Below are 22,722 nucleotides of genomic sequence, written 5' to 3'. Positions count from 1 at the left end.
GCGTTTAAGATCACTCGAAACTTTAACCATTGAATAATACCACTTACCTATACAGCCAAATAGCCACTAGATGGCGCATTACACAACGTCTGCAGTTTCTGGTGAGAGTCCGAGAACGTATAAGTCAGCAACAAATCATACCGCAACATAAGTGAGTTGATTTTGCCTATTTTCGTCACTGACAACACCCCTTTGTCTAATCCAGTTAAGGCACCTTGATTTTCAAGTTCAACTGCGTTCATCACTATATTTCGCGGCGTATAGTATTGTTATAGTTGGTGTTATTTTTATGGTTACAACAAGCTTCCCTGCAGAGTAAAGCTGCATGAGTTGGATTCCCACCGTTTGAATGAAGTTTGTCGTTACAGAGCTCCGTGAACACGCCTTGGCTTGTCGCTACAGTTACTATGGAAACGATGCATAACCCGCAGAGCTAACGTTAGCAAGCTGAATACTGTAGTGGGTTCGGTGGTTTGCGCTAGAAAATAAAAATGGTAAGTTAAATACTGTTTAGTTTGTTATAGTGCGGAAACACTACTATACCAAACAGAAACGGCTGTACCACTGAAGCAGCCATTACAAAGAGCAAAAGGACGACTGTTTGTTATTGCTAGCATAGCATTTACAATTAGCTTATGCTAACATGTTAATATTAACTATTTACTTTAGACTTTCCTACAGCTAGAAGCATAATTCGTAGCATTTTAAAGCGATTTGATGTAACACAGTGTATACGTAGCTTCACAATAGCAGCAGTTGTTGGTAAATATCACTTTACATGTTAATGTCTATTGCTAATTTAGTTAACACATTGCACATTAGCTTTTGCTAAATTAGTTACATTAACGTAAGATAGGGTAAGTTTTGTGATTAGAAATGTTACAATACTACTTATACTCATACAGCACATCTACAAAAGCATGTTGCTGCTCGGCAGCTAGAAATGAGCCCTAACTTCTCTGATATCAACAATATCTCCAATATATTGTGAATCTGCATTTGCTCATCTTTGGATAATTTGCTTCGTAGTAATATTGAATCCACAAACATCTAAGTAGTGCTTAAATTCCATGCACAATTAAGTAAAAAATAAAAGAGAGTTTTTGTTGTTGTTTTTGCTTTACTCAGTCAGGGCCAGTGAGGCTGGAACCTATTCAAGGTACCAGTGGACAAGGAAAACATGGACACATCTTAGACACGTCCTTCACAGACACAAACAACGCTTACTCTAAGGCCAGGAAAACACCCTCTATTCTCTTGACTCACTTGACTTTGGGCAGAAACTAGAGCTGCCTGCACAGAAAGTGCCGGGAACCAAATGTGGGCCCCTCTTACTTTGAGGTCACAAACTAATGAGCTGCCTCCTTAGTGAATTTAACTATGTTTCAACCAACCTGACACATTGACACTCAGGCGATACTTGTGCTGCATTTTAAACTCTTGATAAATTTGGTCTGTAAGCTGAATACGAACATATCTGTCATCCTTGAGTATTGGGATGTTAGTATTACGTCATTCTGTTCTTTCCATAAATTGTTATTGCAATCAAAACAAAGAACCCATTGTCATGTCACTTTTTTGTTTTAAGTAAGCTGTTATACTAACAGGAAGTATCCAGAAACCTTTAACCTGGAGTTCATAAGAATCCACACTTACTATAGAAGGAAATCCGGCCTACTACAGTTACCCACGTGGCTATACCCACCCTCTCAAAGGATCACACACTGGTGTTTTGGGACACCTTAAGTTAACTTGCAGAGACAGTACACTTTCTCAGATTAGGCAGACGGACATAGTTGACATCAACATAATGACATACTTTCTTGATCATTTGAAGCCTCAAAATGAGGTATTCACTGTCTCCTTATTCATTTCATTTGTTCTTTGATGTGATTAGGATGACCGCTACGCCTTTCTTGCTGAGTGGTACGACCCTACTGCAGCTCTCCTGCGGCGCTTCCAACTGTTCTACTATCCCAAAGATGGCTCAGTGGAAATGGTAAACTACTGCAGCTAATATTGTTCAAAAAGAATTAGTCAAACTTCAATTACTTTGGAAGAGTTCTAGAACATGAGGCTCATTTTAGTTAAATGTATTTTATTATGTTGTCATTTTGGGTCCTTCTATGCAACAACCACTTACCTGTTCAACACAGATACTTCCTGTGTTATACCTAACTGAACTCATGAACTGCTTATATCTGGATATTTCCAATAGTGGGATTTGATAAACATGTCAGTTTTTGTTATCAGTTTGATGTCAAGAACCAGCGAATATTTCTGAGAAGGACCAAATATGAAGACCTCCATCAAGAGGACCTGTTCATTGGCAATCGCGTTAATGTGTTTTCACGGCAGCTTAATCTGATTGACTATGGGGATCAGTACACCGCAAACAAACTTGGCAGCAAAAAAGAAAGGTATGGTTGCTTAGGTTGTGTTGTTAGTCTGCATTATCACTAGTTACATATCTTGCAGGCTTATAAGAGCTTATAATAAGGTGTTATTATAATATCTTTTAATCTAACCACAATTTCCTTGTCATCCCCTAAGTCTCTGAATATTACAAGTACATACATATTAGTGTAAACTATACAAGGGTTATTTTATGTTTTATGTCCAATTTTGATAAGTTGTCTCCTGTTGGCAGCAATATCAGATATGGTACATCGACATCCTGAAGTTTTTTTTCTGTTTGCAGAACTCTTGCATTGATAAAGCCAGATGTAGTTACAAAGATTGGAGATGTCCTTGAATTGATATACTCCTCCAACCTCATTGTGACAAAAGCCAAAATGACAAAGCTCACATGGTAAGGTCAAAGCCTCTCTGCTAAGGTTCTAATAATACTATAAGTTATACTCTAGTGGTAATGAATCATACAAAGCCTTGTGAGAGAGAGACAGGCAGCTTGGTGCCAGTCTCCTCATGTAAGCAGATGGATGCTCTCACTCACATTAAGAAGGTATTTCATACATGGTGTAATTATACTCTTAAACCATTCTCAGTCTTTAATACAATGAGTACAATTAGTGGTACATCCATCAGTAAATATGTCTGATAGCCCTTATGATTAAAGGGATTTTAAGGAATCTGAATGAGGGCAATACTGAAATTCTGTCAATTTCCACAATAAGCTTAGAGAAGTTTTGTAGCAGTGTATGAAAAATGCGCAGTTGTCTCTTCATTGTCCCCTTGGCCCAAACCATCCATTTCAAGCATCATTAAGTTTTTAAATTATTGGTAACAGGTGTGTTTTTCATAGGCTTAAATGTATACTTCAGATTATTTGTAAACTATAAATTTAACATAATTAACTGGGTATTAGTATAAATGTCTCCGAATTATATCTCTCAAAAGAATAATTAGTGGTTTACGAGGATTACATCTCCTTCTAATTACTGGTAAATTATGCAATTACCCTGCCAGGGATAAAATGTTTCAATACAAATATACAGAATCTTGGTGGTTAAAATGGTGGCACTTACATACTAGAATCATCTGAAATTGTTTTGCTTTCCTAAATATTTTTAATTGTATTATTTAAACTTTTCACATTTTGCTAAAGCTCCTTATTTAACTCCAAAAATCCAAGCGCATGACCTCATTATCCTCTGTGGTAGTGGAGAATGTTATTTTATTCAGTAGTCCCACACTCCTCTTTGTCAGATGTTTAATACACCATCTTTAGAGTTTATGTTGTTTTTTTTTTTACATTACAGGAGCCAAGCAGCAGACTTTTATATGGAACATCAGACAAAGCCTTTCTTCAAGTGAGTGCCCATGTGAATTATTTACAAGTTTCGAGCAGTAAAACTTTTCTAGTAGCCGTTCAGTATCATTACCAGAACCTGTGACAATAATCTAATGACATTGCAGTGACATTTCAGCACTTTTAGTGCACCTTGACCTTCTGCTCCATGGTATTACATTTAAATGACTGCTCCATTTCCCAGTAACCTGGTGCAGTTTGTGTCTTCGGGCCCTGTGGTTGCCATGGAGCTAATGGGTGATGAAGCCATATCTATCTGGAGGAGGCTCCTGGGACCTGCAGACTCTGCTGTAGCAAGGAGGGAGGCACCACAGAGTGTCCGTGCCCAGTTTGGAACAGATGGCATCAAAAATGTTGGACATGCGTCAGACTCACTTGCTGCAGCAGCAAGAGTAAGGATGTTAATCTCAGTTCATGTTCATATTTGCCCTTTGTAGCCCAAACTCCACTTTCCATGAAACTCCTATCTACATTGTTTTTTGTTTTTTGTTTTTGCTTTTGTTTAATTAGGAGCTTGAATTTTTTTTCCCATCCACAATTGGCCATGGTCCTTCTAATACAGCCATCTTTACAGACTGCACATGCTGCATCATCAAACCTCATGCTGTTTTAGAAGGTAAGGAGCATGCACTGTGGGTACTTATATAATCTTTAGCTAAAACATTTAATTAAACACAATACTGCATGCAGTCGCAGCGTCAGCTGTTGTGAAAAGAATTCCACTAACTCATATAACCCCTTCAACCTGGCTGTGTTTGGGTCACACAATGGCACTACATAGTTACCAAATTTGAGTCTGGATTTTTCCAAATCCCTGCCCTGATCCCCGTTCAAGGAACATGCCTCTAGAGCTCTGACCTGTGAAATGTAAAAATTCTCTGGACAAAGTTGAAGAATGCACACAGCAAGTTGTTGACTACAATGTTTATTCAGGACCTGTAAAAGCATATACAGCCTATTAGAATGAACAGGCACACCATGCTAGATTTTGATCTGATTTTGATATCTACTGTAGTGCTTATCCTCAGGGGTAATGTCATGGATATGTGATTTGAACCGTGTCTATAATTCTGTGAAGTTGATGTGCTTTCCCTGCTTTTAAAATGCCCCATCTACATCACTTAATTGATCAATCTCTTTTGAAACACAAATATTAGCTGAATATTTGCTGTTAATCCTAGTTTGAAATATTTTTTCTAAAGGAACATGTGAAAAGAAGTACATTAATAGGGGGAACTGGGCAGAATTATAACAGTATTCATGCCCTTGGGGCATTTAAGATTTAATCTCTTGTGTGCCCGCATGATATCTAGGTGTGCCAAGATCGTGCTACAGTGCATACTGCTCCCTGGCATGACATCGTGCCACACCTAAATGGAATGGAGCCATCGATAATGTTAGCATGTAGCTGCACCTGTGCCTTTCCTGCTATGATGAGTTAACTTGTCTGAGACAGGTCTATGTGAGAGGATGCATTGAAAACCCAGACAGCAACAACATGGTTGTTCGAAAATCTGTACTATAAAATTCCTTCAAAACATAGCATATACATCATGGTTATGTACAACTTTCACTGTGCCCAAAGCTTTCTGGGAGCTTCATAGTTGCATTGGTATTTGCTTTGCATCCTTTCAAGTAGGCTGTGCTGTCTAATTCTTTGTTTGCTTACTAAGATATTATTACTTCCTTGAACTGCCATTTGTCTTCTGATTTTGAAAAGTGTATGTGTGAAACATACTTTGTGCAATACGTTTTCTTTAACAGTTGTTTAGAAGTTGCAAGAATTTAGAGAGGCAGCATACTGTATATAGTCACTGGAAAATCTATTGATTGGTCTGCTTGCATCTTTCTACCAATCTGTGTTGGTTTTCATTTTGTCAGGATAAATGTAGAAAGTTTAAAAGTACTGTTTTATGGCAAAAACCAAGCCCAGTGGTAATAATGCTGGCTTTGTAAAAGATTATAATTTTAATATTGAGATCTTTGCTTAGGGTTACATTATTACATCGATCCAAAGTAGCTCAAATTACAGAATTTTCAATGTTTTAATATGACCACACAGCATTTACCCTCAAAAAGGTGGCACCTGTGGTCTGATCTAAAAGTAGAAACCCAGTCTGCAGTGCTTAGCCAGCTGAGACCCAAACTACAATTGCCAGTCAGTTCAAAGACAAATTGAATCAAAAAATGTTTTACCTTTTCCTGACGATCTCTTATAAGTTAATGTACGCTATAGCTACGTGTGCACTATGCACCAATGACGGTAGTAACAAAGGGCGTTTTGACTGAAAATGCAGGCACACATGACTGGAATAGAGAAGCTTATGTTGCCAGGCACCCAGAATATGATCTCCTAGCAACAACACCAGCTGCTTTTGGGAGCTGTGTTGAGCATTTGTTTATCCTAGGCAGGGCGGCTGGCTGCTGCCTGGAGAGGGCACAGAGGACTCAGGAGGTGGTTATTCACCTAATACATACATAACTGGACTATGACTGAACAATTACCCAGATAACATATTTATCAGTAATATTTTGGCACCCGGTCGCACTGAAGGTCAGGATTAGACACAGCTTTAGAATTAATGGAAAATGTGGTTATACACTTTTTTAACCAGGAGGTTAGTCTGAGATTACGAAATTTACTCCCTATTTCATTTATTTGCACCTGTAGCCAACTGACCTTTGTGGACACGGCTGCACCCTTTCTCTGCAACTGTACCATTTTTATAATAAAGCATGACCAGAGTGACAAAAGGTACAGTCTTACTGTCTGGATGAAAAAGTATCCACTTCTTTAAGATGCAGTAACACAATCTCTCTGTACTTTGTCCATACGACACATTACAATCTGAAGTTGTTTCAGCTTGAAATATGGCTGAACAGGAGTGTGATGATGGCTTATTTTCAACAACACAGCACAATGATTTAACATTAATAAGACTATCAGTAAGAAGATATGCTTGATCATGTGATCTGAACTGTTTGCTTTAATTTAATTGTGCCTGCTGCTAATTAAGATTATTTGTTTTGGATCACAGTGACGAGTTTATTGTAGCCCTAAACACTATACCTGTCAGTCTGTGTAAACTTTAAGACAACCTCATAAAATCTCATAGATAAGAACAGCTTTGATGTGTTTACAGGCCTCACTGGGAAGATCCTGAACTCCATATCTTCAGCGGGCTTTGAAATCTCGGCCCTTCAGATGGTGAAAGTTTAACACATTATTCCTCTGCACTGTGCTTTGGTCTTGTAGAGTTATATATTATCTGTGCTTGATACTACACTACTACTCAAATAACTAATATGTGTACGGTTGTTACTTTTTCTGATACTACCTGGCTCGACTACAGTAATCAAACTGTAGCCTGCCGACAGTGACCTCTCAGTCCCGTTTCAGTCTCTGACCATATACACTCTTTGTTGTGCATTCCTGGGACTAAAATACGCGCAAGTTGTAAATGCATGCAGGGCATTTGTTCTAAGTATATTAATGTATATGCAAATGATGTTTTAAATACTGTGTACATTCAGCATGCGTGAATTGCAAAAGGCTTTTTTCTAAAAGGTTTGTTGTTAGAATTCAAAGGACAAAGACATTAATTTGCTACAGCCTCGTTACTAAATTTGTATTTAGATGTGTCTTGGTGACTGTTATTTTCTTTTAACAGTTCAATGTGGACCGAGCAAATGCAGAAGAATTTTATGAAGTTTACAAAGGAGTTGTTTCAGAGTATCCTGTGAGTATGCACACTACAATGTTGTGCCATCCTTTACAACTCCTTTACTATATTTCTGTCAATTACTAATTTATAATAGTAATATATCATAGCAATACAAACATTGCCTAATATCTTGTTGGGATCTACAAAAGGGACAAAAGATGTTTATCCATAACTTAAATGTTTGAACTTGAATTAATAGAATTATTAAAGTTTGGATTAATTCCCTGCAGATTATGGTGACCGAGCTGTGTTCTGGACCCTGCATGGTACTAGAGATCCATGGAACAGACACATCCAGGACATTCAGGGAATTCTGTGGGCCTGCTGATCCAGTGAGTGAAATTATATTTCCTCATTATAGTCTATGCGAGAAGCCGTTCCAGGAAATAACATGTCAAACCTCAGGTTTAATGCTGTGAAAATCAATATACAATGCAAATGATTACGTGTCTGTCAGCCTCCTTTTGAGAAGAGTTTTTTAAATGCTCATTAAGATGTTTCTACTACTGTGCTTGGCTTGTTTAATCGGTGTGAAAGCAACGGGAGAGCTTTCAAGTATCAGATTTTGATTGTTGATACATAGCACTCCCTGTGTTGTAGCCTTTGAATCAGACTTTCTAAATCTCCTGACCTTAGTGCTTTAGTATGTGTTCTTTGAATAATCCTGACAAGATAAAGACGGAGAAACAGAAGTTTTTGTAGCCCTTGTTTGTTGTATGTTGTAAAGATTTTGAGTCTTTTTGTGACAGGCCAAGTCTGCGGGTGTGGGTATGTACTTTTTTTGTTGGAATCCGTGCTGCTGGGCTGTGTGACCGTGGTGTGAAACTTAAATAATAAGACACTCTAGCTTTCATCATTGTTTAGTGACCATATAAGGTCCAATTCACACCTGCACAGTGTCCCCACAAACCTCATTCGTCTAGCACTCAGCTTTAAATTAATGAAGTTTCTAGTTTATTTTTGTTACATTTACTTTGTGTATTCCACCTTCTGTGCTCAACCATCTGTCCTCCAGGCCAAGTCAATCTGTTACTGACATTGCCACCACACAGTTGGAAAATGGTTTGTTGATTAGCTTACAATTTCCATGTCACATGACTGAAAATAATCAAGTCTTTGCAAGTGCCCTCTGTTTTTTCATAAGTTAACCTTCTCATATATGCCCCTGGTTTAGTTTCTCGCAGTAACACAGTACGTTGAGCGTTATGTAATCATACCAGCGTTCAAACCAAACTGCATACATTGCTTCCTCCATACATGGGAAAAAGCAAACTAAACTACAGTGAATTAAAGTTACCATACAGTAATCGCTGTTACATATAACTCATGCTGCAGCAACACCTTAACTGTGATTATTTGTCTCAGCTTTTTTTCTTCCTCTATGAACTCTGATTGCTTCAGACTTTACTAACTGGGAGGTCAAGCAGTTTCATCACTCCTTGACCTCAGACTCACCTCAGTATTATCTGACAAACAACCTAAAGATTCGCTCTCCTACACTTCAGTGGCATTCAGTTATTTGATACATGAGATATGTGGAAAGTCACAGCAACCCTGTGATCTTAGAGTTGTGGAGGCTGATCAGTGTGTTGGAGGATAGCTGACAGGGCGTGTGTGTGTGTAGCTGTATAACATTGTTCTGACTAAGGTACAGTACGTTCTCCCTTCAAATGCAGTGTGTGCAGTCGTTCCCAAAGTCATTATCAGGCACAAAGACTCTAAGGTCAGACTGTATGAAGAAGTTAGAACTTCTATTAACAATTCAGGGACAGTTTTTAGTTGTAAAAATATGGTTATTGCTTAACTCCAGTTGATTAATCTGTAAACAGCAGAGATATTGTGTGAATAACACCCGTACAGCTGAATGTCTCGCTTAATCTACCTCTTACATTCTGCTCGTTGGTAAAGTTCACAGCAGATCAGTATAATTTTAGTATTTTACTACACAAAAGAGCAAAAAGTATATAAAAATATAAGACAGACATAGGCGTCTGCTTTAACTACCAAAAGTGTCCTAATGTATTCACAGCTCCACACCCCTACTAGGTGCCTTGCTCTGCACATGAGATTGTGCTCTGTCTTGTGATGTTTCCTTTTATGAGAGTGGACAGACATACCAGTCCTCTGTCAGCCAGTCCTGACCCAGCGTGTTATTACACTTCTTGTCCAAAGTATTTTATTTTCCTGGACTCTAATACTTGAGGAAACATTAGTGACCTCATCATGGTGTGTTACCTCACTTACAGTTCCCTACGGTTGTCTTACAGTAGATGAGTGAAAGAGATGATCAGATAGACCTGAACTTCCTGTTACAAGAGGCTAAGAGGCCCTGCCCTATGTTGTGTCATCTTTTTCTGGTCAGTCATAAATTGTGCTAAAAAAACTATTAAGACACAGTAGTGATAGTTATAATAGTAGTAGCAGCAATAAAAGAATAAACAATATGGAGAGGAAACATTTTATTATTTTTATGATTCAAAATAAGTTTGTAATAAATAGTGAGTGTCAGACATGTTTATGAGACTTCGGTTATTAGGCAGCCCCTGCCATTATTGTCTGCAAACGTCAGTGGCCATTAGTTGAATGTCAGTCTAGCACACTTACTAAATTCAAATTAAACACTTCCCACATGGGTAACTAACAATATTACAGAAAGCAGTGCGTTGCAACCAACTTTTAATGTCTACATAGATCTCTCCTTGTATTTTCCCCTTTGCAAAGTTTTGCTGTAGTCTCATGGCACGGGACACATATAACGAGGTGCTGCTTGGTCAGGTGTCATTTTGCATTAAGATTCACAAAGGATGTATTGTTTGTTTTACCGGCAAAGGTCAGATTGTGAGCACTTGTATCATTACACTGAGAATGTCAGCCATGTTAGAAACTCTGCTATTGTTTCTTTTCGTTATCTTTATTATTGATACAATCTGAATAAAAATTGTAATTATAACAATTAAGGCTGTGATAAGGACACTTGACTACTGACTGTTATGGTTAAGCTGGTAGCCATTTTTAACTCCTCGTCTGATAGCATTAATCAAAAGAGAATATTTGGCCATTGCGCTTGAGCTCTCATCACTGATAATGACACTTATCATACTTATAGAAGAAGGAGACTGTACAGTAAAACAGGACTAAGACTTTAAAGTCATGTTAGCAGCTCTGCGAGGTTGCATTCAGACACACCTAAATGCTAACAAGCTAACAGTAGCTAAGCAGACATTATGTTTAGCATTGACACATGCTAATTACGAAAAAAACACAAAGTACAACTGACAATAATGGGAACCTAATTAGATTAATAAGTCATACACCAAACCATAAATTTGGAAAAGCAAATTCACATAACCTGACTTATTTGTTCAAGTTTTTATATATTTAGCATATTAATAATAAAACTGTTCATAACAATTTTGTTAATTTAACTTTCCAAGCGTATTTTATTCAAGCAACACGGTCTTAAAAACAACTAAACTTCAGTTGACTCATAGTTCCCATGATCTTTGACCCTTATATATTTTTTCTTTTATACTTTGTTCAGTTGTGTTCTACAATCTCTCAAACTAGGAGACACTTTTTAAAAACCACAGATGTTTTTGTTTTAAGAGAAAAATAACTACTTTAAGGAGAAGTCTGGGTTGAATTTTGTTATGACCTTGAAACTTGTTCCTGCCTTTTGTGTGCGTTCTCATAAACCACTAGAGGATAAAGAACTTGTCATAGGAAACTTTTCTCTGCCATAACACACATCCAGATCTTTCATTCTATAATAACTACAACAATTAGTGGTGTTAATTTAATGTACTTCTATTTTGTTGTATCTTTGAATCTTTTGTTGCAAAATTCCTTTAGAGTTTATCGTCATCTTGGTGAATGAATTATTCACATGTTGGCCCTCCTTACTGATGATGGACCCTGTGGGAGGGTTGCATTTCCTGAAAGCAGGGGCAGAGTAGAAAAGAGCAAGAGAGCCCAGCTTTGACCTTGGGAGCATCTGATGGTGAAAGGAAATAAACAAACGTAACAAAAAGCTGCTGCTTGGAGGAAAAGTTCTCATCATTTGCATGCAATAGACAGGAGAACTTATGGTGGGGTTAGGTTGTCTCGTAAAATGTGTAGCTTCTTTTTGTGCATACTGGTTAGAGTTTTTTTAAAAGAAATGGAATTTGTGTTTGGTTTGCTTTTAAAATGTTTTAAAAGAATGAACAAGTAGTAGGATGTGAAATTTTAAAACCTTTAAAGAAAGAATCAAGATGTAAATATAAAAGAAACAAATACAGAAATAAAATATGTAGTAATGTTAGACTGAAAGTAAATGGTGCATTAGGAAATAGGGTGTAATAACGCCCATCTAGGCGAATGTCAGCGTCATTTTGTTATTTCCTCATCATGATCATATGTTCAGTTGCTGAGTAATCACTCTGTCTGTCTTGGGAAGGAACAATAGTACAGTATGTTCAGTTTCAAAACTATTATATTGGATTATATAAGCTTGGTATTTGGATAGAAAATATCATGCTGACATTGTTTTAAGTTCCGTGTTGTAAAATTGACACTGTTGTAACAGTGAAAGAATTCATCAGCAGGTTTTCTTTCAACAGGAAATTGCACGGCATCTTCGTCCAACCACATTGCGTGCTCTCTATGGAAGGGACAAAGTGAAAAATGCTGTCCACTGTACAGATCTCCCTGAAGACGCTGTCTTGGAGGTTGGTGGTACTCAACTGACACACATTGTAGACCCCATGCTCTGTGAAGTACACCCACATTATTTTATGTGTGGCTCCTCTGATCTTACTAATAGGTTTCCCCATTGTCCTTCAATCCATGCATAAATAACTACCTTGCATTTAGCCAAGAACAAAACCCCCTCCACTGTGTGAAGCCAAGTCTCATGACTCTGCTCTGTGGGCTGTGGCAACGTTAGATCACACTGGTTTGAAGGAGAACTAGAGTGGCAGAGGAATTTGAAACAAAACATTGTTTTGCAGGGAGTGGGTCTGACCCATCGAGCGCCATTGTTCCGGAAAGCTCCTGATCTGTGGTCTGGACAAATGCCTCCTTGTTAAACATTAGCCTGCCACTGACTGAGCTGCCATTTTACTAATACTGGAACATAGTGGCCAATAAAGGGCTTCTGCAAAGGAAAATTTCCTACTTAGTATCTTCACTTAGGTTTGCAATATCAGATAGGATGGACAGGTGGATAATGTGTCACATTTTAATTAATTTGGTGCTGTACTTAAATTCTATTTCATTTCCAGGTGCAGTACTTCTTCAAGATTTTGGATGGATGAATTCAAACCAGAACACATTTCAAACAAATCAAATGCTATAATTAAGAAAACATTTTACCTTCATATTCCAAGACTTTATGTTTCGGTTTTCATTTTTCTGTTTATTGTTTCAGCCTTATGCAGATTAAATAAAGTGACAAGATCAGACTCTTGAGAATTGTTTTGATCTTCAACATTGAATTAAGTATTTTCACACCAACTAAACATCTTGTTACATGGGATACTGCATTTCCTCTGATATTCACTAACTTTTTGACCAGCGACTTTGGCTTTGGATTCAGACATTACACTTTGAAAAAAATGTACAACTGCATAAATATAAAATTCTTCTATCATGAAAATGGCTAAAACATTCAATAGTAAGTTGCATCACATCATGTGACGTCTCCAGCAAAACAGATTTCAAAGCACTGAGTTGCCACTGTTTCCATGGGAGGTGACAGTCTTCTAGGCTGGACCCACAAAGCTCTACACTATCAATTAAGAATGAACAGATATAAGAGTATCAGAACAGAAACAAAAATGTTATCAAACCATGTCCTACAGCTAAGGTGAACAACAAAGAAAAGGTGTACAAATGTCTCCTTCATCAGACAAAGAAAAAGATTCCATGGAGCGCAGTCATTTACTCATGCATGGGCTTTTAAAGGTTCAGAGTACCATGCTAGTATTTCAGTTAGTCAGAGCACATTAACACACACTCCACACACTCACATTAACACACCTGCACACCTTGGACCACTAAAGCTGACATAAGACGAAAGAGATTACAACAGGACTTGACTACAGCACTGGACACTCTAAAAATATATAGAAACCACATTAGGGTGAAATACTTGGGAAGAAACACAGCTCGCTACACATCAGTAGTGGAATCGCGGTACAGTAATTGATGAACACATCCCCATGGCTCAAGGAATATTTTCATTTTCAGTAGAATAAATATTTGCTATTGCTACTCTTGTATTTTACATTCTAATCCTCATCAAACACAGAAAAGCGAGTGTAAAGCACATGGATTAAGTGTAGGTCCTGTATATTATGAATGTTCAAAGACTAGTGGTGTTTATCTGAACTCTTTTTACTCTCTACATTTTGCGTTGTCAAAATGAGAGCGCTCGTCATGGCTGAGGTCACGAGGTGACTGTGAACTTAACATCAAAGCGTCCTTGGTAACGGTCTTTCTCGTTGTAATCGATGTTTGCTCCATATACTTTACACTCGATGCGGAGCTCCTGATCCAGAGTGAGGTTGGTGAACTGAATAGCCACCAGAGGCTGAAGGTACTGGGGGTGTAGCAGTTTGCCGTAGTACGGGTAGTACTGCAGAGGAAAGCCTTCACCTAACCCGAAGTACTTGATCTCTCCAATTTTGTCTTCATCCTCCTCTCTCTGCAAACACAATTGTAAATTACTCAGATTTTAACCTTTTTTAACAACAATCAATCCTTTGGATTTCTACTAACGTATCATAGTAGGATGCCTTCATATCAAACATACCCTATTTTTGCAGTATATGGGGATCAGATTGGGCATTACTTTGCCTTGCAGAGCCGCTGGGAGGGACTGATTATCAGAAGGAGCCTAAAAAGAAAAATCAGACAATATTCAGAAATAATCTCCTAAGCAGGTGATTATATTAAAGTTTATTGTTACTGGGAACAGAACCAGACCAGTTTTTTTGTATGACAATACTGAAGCAACAGTTACTTTTTGCGAACTCAAACTCGTATTAGTAATTTAGACTATAACAAATTATGGGACATTAATGAATGTATAATGTGTCATGATTCCACTGATTTAGTGCTACACTCCTATAATCACTTTCACAATGGACAGTCGAAAATAAAATGAATAAAGAACTATGCAGCAAAACAGAAGATATCTTTTCTTTAATCTCCTCTTGGCACCTACAATACCAATGCTTTTTCTCTAAGCTCCTAACCGCCATGGTTTGGCTGCCTTCTTCAGACCTGGCAGTGTTCACACATTCGTCTATTAACCCCAGAGATAACCTCCTTCCAAAAAACAGCCTAAACTAATTTCTTATCTTCTGCTATTTTTAGAAGTTTGTTACCAAGTAACACCAGATACAAACAGCTCATATAAAATCACCTGAATCAATTCTATTAGTGTTTTTTCTTTTATCTACTGCTAGTCGTCTTGCATTTGCAGCCAATCTTTCTTGACAAAAAGAATGCGTCAACTTATCTGTAGTATTTCACTTAGTGTTAGAAATTGCTAATATCTAAAAAGGCTGACATAAATGTCCCTCCTCACTTGGCTGCTCTTATTTACTGGTTAAACAATATCCAATGCTTGCAGGTAATATTCCAGCAGCAGCCAATGAAGCCTTGAGTCGCTAACCTCATGTAGGTCTGCCTGATGCGGGCTTCTTAATTCTGTCTGACCGCTCAGAGCACATATACATAGGTACATGTACATATATCAGTTATACTTTGTTATATTATGTTGAGGTTTCCATAGAAATCTAGCAAAGCTGAAATTTAAACAATAATCGAGGTCATAGTTCTCTGTATACTGTGTGTTTGATGCTTTAAGGTGACCACATTTCTTCAAATATGAATAAACAGTAATTTTGAACAATTATATGCATTTTTAGATATATTGGAAGCCTGATGGTTTAGTGGTAGAGCATTGGGTTTGGATGGAGAAGACCACGGGTTCAAATCCCACCCCACAAAGGGTGACACTGGTGCTGGTCCCGAGCACAGACAAAAAATTGATAAAAGGAAACGCATCCAGCGTGAAACACTCTTGCCAAATCAATGTGCAGAAGACGTTCCGCTGTGGCGACAAGCTGAAAGCTGTGATCTATATGCATTTTTAGATATATTTATGATTTTGTGCTACTGGGTACATATGATTTATGCTCCTAGTGTTTGTGCATATTATTTTTTACAAAGTTTCTAAATATTTATAATGTCTCCTGGCAAGTGTAAGCCAATCATACATAAGTATATAAGTCATATGCTCCTAGTGTTTGTGCATATTATTTTTTACAAAGTTTCTAAATATTTATAATGTCTCCTGGCAAGTGTAAGCCAATCATACAGGGATTGTAATATTTACCATCAGAATGAAATGATAAGTAGCATTCTGATGATAAATATTTATTTTGTATGTCTTTGTGCTATTAATTAACAAACTATTAGCCTAAGCCTATTCAAAGAATGTCAGTCTTCAGAAAGTTAAAATATGTCTTCTTTACTAATATCATGTTTTATTGTTCCTTTAAAACATGTTCACAAAGCCAACCCTCTGAACTTGTGATAATGAAAGCTATAATGTTGCTATGATGCAAACGTGCAGTAAACCTACCTTTGGTCTGAAGTTGACAATTCTGTTGAGTTTAACAATAAGACACGGCTTTCCCTGCTTGAACCCATAAGTGGTATCGTTTTCTCCCGAGCAAGGGCCAAGCCACGACCTGTTGAAACGGCAGGCCTTCCTCTGACCATGATCCTTTTCCGTAGTACTCCGTTCTATGTATGGCTGTGGACTGGCTGCAAGTGGTACAAAAAAGACAGATTAGATGTGCAAGTAACAAAGTCTCTTTTACAAGTTCATTTTTACTAGAATTGACAAGAAATCAGGAGAACACATAATATCATACAAATATGGTAATGTATAGTTAATATATAAAATAGATAAATGAGTGATACATCTTGATTGACGACTGTTACATACCCATCAGGGGTCAGCCAGAGAGTATGACAATCCCTGTATGATTGGCTTATACTTGCCTCCACAGTCTTCAAATTTCATCAGGTCAATCTGATGACCTTCATCGTATCGGCTAAGGAATGCCTCCACGCTTTCGATGTACTTCTTATATGTAGTCTCATCAGATTTACTGAAAGCAATTTCAGATTTGTCTGAGCGTGGGGTGTGCGATAGACCTGGAAAACACAACATTGTTTTTCATGGGAAAATGCAAACACAAAGGCTGAAAATGGTTAGTGTACTGGTTAGAGGAGAATTAAAAGCAACAACTGAAGTGAATATCCTGACAGAAGCTCATGCATGCTGTTCTTTGTAGGGCCCTGAGAGATTCTGCTCTATTATCTTAGGACAGCACACAATGTAGGGTCTTGGGGATTTCCTCAGATGGTCTCTGTCAGCTCTTTATAGCAGTAATTTTCCACAGACCTTGTGCACAAGGCCCCAGTAAGGCGTGGCATGAGGAGAATGAGATGAGTAAGAGTGAGGAAACATGACATTTATGAACTTTTTCCCTGCTTCACTGTTGGGATGTTTATTTGTTGTGGTAGTTATGAGCGAGATTGAAGTAATTTGTACAGCAGAAACAGAGAAGTAACATTTGAATTTCAAGGGAGGCTTGTGAAAGTTCACCATTCCCCTGCCCCCACCCATCCACTCTCACGTGTGTCTCTCTCACAATGGAAACTTTTAGCCTCAGAGTGAGAGGCGGGCTTGAGCACTGGGAGAAAAAAAATACTCTCTGCTTCCTTTATCGTACTATTACTGGAAAGTCACTTCAGCACGTGCTGCTCTGCTGGCTTGGCTGGGCTGCTCTTTGATGGTCAGTAGATGGCCGACAGACAAAATGACAGGCAAACTAACCCGCATGCAAGAAGCCCGTCATTTATAATGGCTGCTAAAAATACTGCCACAGCTACAGCATGTGCTGGGCAAACAAGTACTGGCACAACAAGACAAGACTGGGCACTTAAAATCTACATCGCCTCCAAGATTGCAGGGAATTTCAAAATGGTCACAGTGTTTATGTAGCAGCGCAGTTGCTGTTGTTCTCAAAAGATTATAGATTAGAATATTTCTCCAGCAAAACAAGCTCAGAGGCTTCTTAGCTGAAACAAAACTATGTATTTTCTTTTGCTAGAGTATGGAGGACTACAATCTCTGTGTGCCAGATGTAAACATGTCAGCTGCGACACAATCGTAGCACACATAAATCGTTTTAATCACAATGGGCCTCAACTGTTCCCCAGCAGCTCGGTGTATGTGTGTATGTGTGTGTGTGTGTGTGTGTGTGTAGGGGGGTGCATTGACTAGCTGAGAGGAGTGAAGGACAAAATGGCTGAACCTATCTAAGGTCAGAAAGACTTCTGATAGAGTAGCTGCTTGAAAGGCACACCCCAACAGTCATTTTAACCACAGCCACAACATCACAGACATTTCTGATCAGTGTGATGCTGCCTGATCCTAAAGCTGTCATCTTTAGTTAGTTGACTTAATGGACTATGAAGCAGGTCTCTCAAAAAAGGCTAATGTAAAAATACATAATAATAAATTAAAAGGTTTGGATTGGATTTACCTGGGGGAGCGACTCTGTCTTGATAGGTGGGTTTGTAGTTACTTATTGTAAGCAGCAGTGCCTGAATGGTCCCAACGAAAATTCCAGCCAAGCATCCATAGAATATCACGTAGAACAGTAAGATTTTGACTGCAGGAAAGCAAAAAGTACATGTCATCAATAATGCAAAACAATTTGAACAGCACGATTTTAAATGATTGACCTGCAACTGTATCGATAATAGACACATCATTTCAGAAAGCAAGAATGTCAAACATTTAGTGATTTAAGCAAAAGTGAGGACTTGCTGTTTTGTATCGTAAACAGAATATCGTTAGTGTTGGTTCAACTAAAAAAGAATCTCAAAACCATCAATAACAAAAAGAGAAACTGCGATCACCGTGTTTAAACGTAGTTGATTTTACCAAACTCTTAATCGATTAACGGGTCTAAAACTACAAAACCTGCGGTATCTGAGTGACACAAGGGCATTGAGAGTGGAGGACCAGTGACCTTTACAGTCTGTGGCAAAAAATAATACTGTGAGGTTAAAACTGTGACCAACTGGTTTTACAGTGACTCCTTTGGTTGTGTAATTAAACGTGCAATTGACAGTGGAAGTTTAAAAAGCAGCTCAATGAAAAGATGTGGTGGTGTTTTGTAGTTATTTTATCAACCATACTACGGTAACAGCATCTGACCTAGAAGTAACAGCGGATGTTGCTGTTTTCATGGGCTGGAAACACTGCTCACATGTTCTCAGAGTATGGTGAACAACAGTAATGACAATCATAGTCATAGCATAGAAACGCACTATTACACAGCATGATGGCAGGACATGGTGTTTACTGTATGTCAGTGATAGAAAAAAAAATACTTTCAAATTTTGATGTGATCTTTGTTGTATTCAGTGAGCCAGAATACATTGAGTGTTTCTATTCATTCTATAGAAACATAAAAATAGCCATATATTAAATATTTCCATAAGGCTAAAGAAACTGAAAAAGAAGCCTAACAGGAGATGTCAATTACATCTAAGGAGGTATTGAAAAAGAAAAATTGAGGCTACATTGTTCACTTAATTAAGGACTGTGTTTTCATGCAGTTCCCGTTGTAAGTGGTGACACGGTGGGGGAAGGGTCTGTGTAAGAGGTGACTGAAGCACTGACAGAAATTACTCATCTTCTACTGGAAACCACAGTTCTCCTCCTTTTGCATGTTAAATAGTTATTTGAAAAAAAAAATCTCCCTGAGCGATGCTCAAGGTTTTTCTTGTTTTCTAGACATTTTGGCGAGTTTTTCTTTTTACTTGCTAACAGCTATTTATAAATTTAAGTCAACAAAGCAACAAACAATTTACCTCTTCTCACATCACCCGCCATGATCACGACATTATTACAATATTGTAAAAACAACGTCTTGTTTTTTAAGGTTTGTTGGTCATTCAATCAAACCTTGACTTTTGGCTGCAATGTGGATCAAGTTATCTCCGCACCTGCTCCCAATAAAGCCATGGTGAGGGGTTTTTTTCTGTATGTATGCAGCCATAGCCACCTGTTGAGAGGGACGTCCTTGCCAGGCAGTGACATTCCGGCTGATGAGTTGTGTAGGATTACAATTGCACGCGATGATTATTTTAACCCGAAAAATGTCACAAATCAGCACCTATTGTATGCTCGAGTAGTTTTTCCAAAACAACATTTTGTTCTCATGGATACATATGGACACTTGTGTCAGACTGGAAATTACAGCCAGTGTTCCCTTTCATTTTTGGCTGCATGCGTGCGGTGTTTCTGAGGACCGGGCCAGAGATTTCAGTGATAGACAAGAGTCTCTTGCACGTGGGCTACAGGGGAACACAACACAGTTTTGTCTTCGGAGGTTTCACATATCAGCAGCATTGCACGCAGCAGAAAGTAGAACAGAAGCAGGCCTGCCGGTGGGGGAAAGATAGTTTGAATGGGAGAGAGCCCCTCCCCCCACCAGACTGCTGCAGCGTGCAGTGACGGCGCCGTCAACACACTGATGTGTCGCCACTTTTACTGACGTTTTGCTTGATGCCTTTTGTTACTAGCGCTGCAGCACATTTTAACCTGTCAAACATGTCGAACTGAACACACACACACACACACACACACACACAAAGCACCAGTGGAAAACAAATGAGCGCCACGCGTGACACTCGTCATTTCCTATATTTATCGGTCGAAAGTAAGTGGTTTTACTGCTGTCTAAGCATTAATGAAGATTTATTCAACCGGCTGAGTTGACGAGCCGACATCTCTGCGTCTCAAAGTCTCACACATACCTGTTGCTTTCAGCCCAACACCGCTCACTTTTAGTTAATGCGACGTCATTGCCCTCGCCAACATTAACGCTGTGATACATAACGGCACAAAAACCAAGAGTCGACTAATGTCCTGACCAGTGTTCGCCTCTAACAGTCTCCTGTTACTTCGCCATTGACGAGCACTGCGAAGCAACGACTGCGACATTACACGGCTGTGAATACCAGTCAGAGAACGAGCCTTTTGGGGAAACAAACACTTTGATCGAGCTCCCATTAAGTTTGGAGGAATGGGCGTTTTTAATTAGCAAAGGCAGACAGACCAATGCATTCTTTCTTTCCGGGCAGAAAAGAAGAGAGAGAGAGAGACTTAAAGATGGAGAGGGGCGGCCCTTAGGACATCGTGATCTGTTCCCCCAGCACCATGACACCAAGCGGTAACATGTTTAACCGGTGGCCAAACCAGGCGGGTCCCTCACACTGGCAAAAGAAAAAAATAAAAATAAAACAATAAATGCTTTTTGCAAAAGCCACTGTAAAATGCTTTAGGGAGCTGAACTAAAGCTACATATATATCTATAGTGTGTGTGGTTATACCATCCGCTCATCAACCATTGCTGGAGAACATAAAAGTATTAACAAACAGTAGTAAAACGATATTCGAGCTGGATCTATTAATGCTGGGTTTGATTGAAAAGGTGAAGACATAACTGGCTCTGTGGACAGGAGCCAGAGGTTAGTCATTCGGCTTATTAATAGGAAACAAAACGTCCTCTGTGCGTGCTGCCCTTGGGAGGTGGTGGACCAGTGAGGCACGCAACAGCCTAACTTTGACCATTTGGCTCGGCGAAAAGTCCTGGTCCATCACAGACTGTCCTTCAGGATGACCTTTTTTCATTAAGGCCGTTTATGAATGAATGGAGCTGCACGTTGGCTGATCATTTTCCTATTACAATGTTATTAACTCTAAAACCAACTGGCGGTTCATAATTTGCTTCAAATCACGCGAGATGACGTTACACCTAAAATAGAGCGCGTGCGGGGAGCAAATCGCTCGGTTCATTGTTAGTACTTTCACTGTTTTTTGTATTAACCTCAATATGCGAGGTCATTGATTTGCCACTTATGTTTTTTGACAGCATTCGGTCTGTAGCGTGTCCAGCGGGCTCAGTCAACCCTCCGAGACGAGCTGGTTTCATGTTTCACGTATACGACTTTCCACAGAGCAACTTGTACACAGCGCCCGCCTCCATTGAAAAGCCCAAGTCACGACGCAGCATGTTAACAGTCAGTGAGCTCTAACAGGTGCTGTCGGTACAGTCAGGAAACGCAAAGAAAAGACAGAAAGGGGGGAAAAAACCCCACTGAGCACGACAGTCTCACGCTCTGTCTGCCAAAGTGCTACACACATGTTCATCTGACGCCTGTTCGCTGGGTAGAATAAAGGAACACGAGTACTCACACCAACTGCCCCCTGTTCGTCCTAGAAACTCCTTCTTGTCTGAATTCCACAGAAAATTCTTCCATCCGCCGTCACTGTCTTTATTTCCCGACATGTTAACTCCCAGGTAATGCCCCCCCTTTATTTCTGTTGCCTTGTGTGAATTAACGATTGTGGGCTCTGGCAGCTGAAACTCAGACTGTTGACTGTCCCTCACAGGAAACAGAAAGAACACTTTCGTACCCGACTCCACCAATTGTAAAACTCACAATTTATCTCTCGGGGAAACCGACTCCGCCTGCAAACTCCAGTAATAAGTTACCCCAGAAGAAGGAGGGCTGACTCCAGCAAATCACAACCTTCCGCTGCGTTTTGCGTAAAAGCCAAACGGGGGTGCGAGGGGGGTGTGGGGGGGGGGGGGGGGGGGGTATACGCTCCCACACTAGTGATGGGAGTTCCGGATCTTTTCAAAGATTTGGCTCTTTTGGCTCGGCTCCATTTCGAAGCCCCGGCTTTTACGTCTCCAAAATGGCTCTTCATTTAGCATCACTTGGGGACTTTTATTTTAGCTTAGCAATTATGAATTGTCTGTGTGTGTTGGTAAGCGATTATTTTTTTAGTGTTTACATAAAAGCCTTATGTTTGGGCCAACCTTGAGTTTTCTGTTGTTTGTTCTGTTTTGTTTTTGCATCATCAGTGACATCACATAACTGCCTTTGAAAAGTTTTCCTTTGAAGTTTCAAAGTTAACCAGTCTTTTTTTACAGTTATTTGAACTAACTGACAGACGTGGACTATAAGGAAGCAGTGGAAATGTTTGTTGTTGTTGTTTTTTCATCACAAAAAATGTATTATTGTTTAACATTGTAATCAAACTATTAAATGAACAACTGAACACAGAAC

At 39.0% G+C, this 22,722-nt stretch overlaps 2 protein-coding genes across 5 annotated transcripts; one reads left to right on the top strand and one right to left on the bottom strand.

The window, feature by feature from the left end:
* The first annotated feature begins 134 nt into the window (after positions 1 to 134).
* On the top strand, positions 135 to 12,939 carry nme7 (NME/NM23 family member 7). Of its 4 annotated transcripts, XM_067513611.1 has the most exons (13): positions 162 to 494; positions 1,129 to 1,233; positions 1,898 to 1,999; positions 2,254 to 2,420; positions 2,702 to 2,812; positions 3,723 to 3,773; positions 3,957 to 4,164; positions 4,283 to 4,388; positions 6,916 to 6,980; positions 7,444 to 7,512; positions 7,728 to 7,829; positions 12,099 to 12,206; positions 12,762 to 12,939. In XM_067513611.1, the coding sequence occupies exons 1-13, from the start codon at positions 492 to 494 to the stop codon at positions 12,792 to 12,794; spliced, it is 1,230 nt and encodes a 409-aa protein (XP_067369712.1). In that variant the 5' UTR covers positions 162 to 491; the 3' UTR covers positions 12,795 to 12,939. The 4 variants fall into 4 exon arrangements, with proteins under 4 accessions (XP_067369710.1, XP_067369712.1, XP_067369713.1 ...); XM_067513609.1 differs by having other exon boundaries at positions 135 to 494; positions 12,099 to 12,939; XM_067513613.1 differs by having other exon boundaries at positions 164 to 494; positions 1,129 to 1,159; positions 12,099 to 12,939.
* Positions 12,869 to 22,083, bottom strand: atp1b1a (ATPase Na+/K+ transporting subunit beta 1a). Its single transcript, XM_067513616.1, has 6 exons — positions 21,842 to 22,083; positions 18,114 to 18,242; positions 16,557 to 16,716; positions 16,136 to 16,316; positions 14,294 to 14,377; positions 12,869 to 14,185 (listed from the first exon to the last, which is right to left on the bottom strand). The coding sequence occupies exons 1-6, from the start codon at positions 21,933 to 21,935 to the stop codon at positions 13,928 to 13,930; spliced, it is 906 nt and encodes a 301-aa protein (XP_067369717.1). The 5' UTR covers positions 21,936 to 22,083; the 3' UTR covers positions 12,869 to 13,927.
* Between the last annotated feature and the right edge of the window lie 639 nt (positions 22,084 to 22,722).

Source organism: Channa argus, chromosome 8 (genome assembly GCF_033026475.1).
Source record: "Channa argus isolate prfri chromosome 8, Channa argus male v1.0, whole genome shotgun sequence".
NCBI classification, from domain to species: Eukaryota; Metazoa; Chordata; class Actinopteri; order Anabantiformes; family Channidae; genus Channa; species Channa argus.
This window is presented reverse-complemented; position numbering and strand designations above follow the sequence as displayed.

Bases quoted from the DNA above. Each gene is read 5' to 3' on its own strand.
- nme7 (XM_067513609.1), top strand. The intron at 2,000-2,253 runs GTAAACTACTGC...TTTTGTTATCAG, and splicing joins AAGATGGCTCAGTGGAAATG to TTTGATGTCAAGAACCAGCG. The intron at 6,981-7,443 runs GTGAAAGTTTAA...TTCTTTTAACAG, and splicing joins AAATCTCGGCCCTTCAGATG to TTCAATGTGGACCGAGCAAA.
- atp1b1a (XM_067513616.1), bottom strand. From the start codon at position 21,935: ATGTCGGGAAATAAAGACAGTGACGGCGGATGGAAGAATTTTCTGTGG. The intron at 18,243-21,841 runs GTGAGTACTCGT...GCTTTCCTGCAG, and splicing joins ACGAACAGGGGGCAGTTGGT to TCAAAATCTTACTGTTCTAC. The intron at 14,186-14,293 runs GTATGTTTGATA...TTGTGTTTGCAG, and splicing joins CCATATACTGCAAAAATAGG to AGAGAGGAGGATGAAGACAA.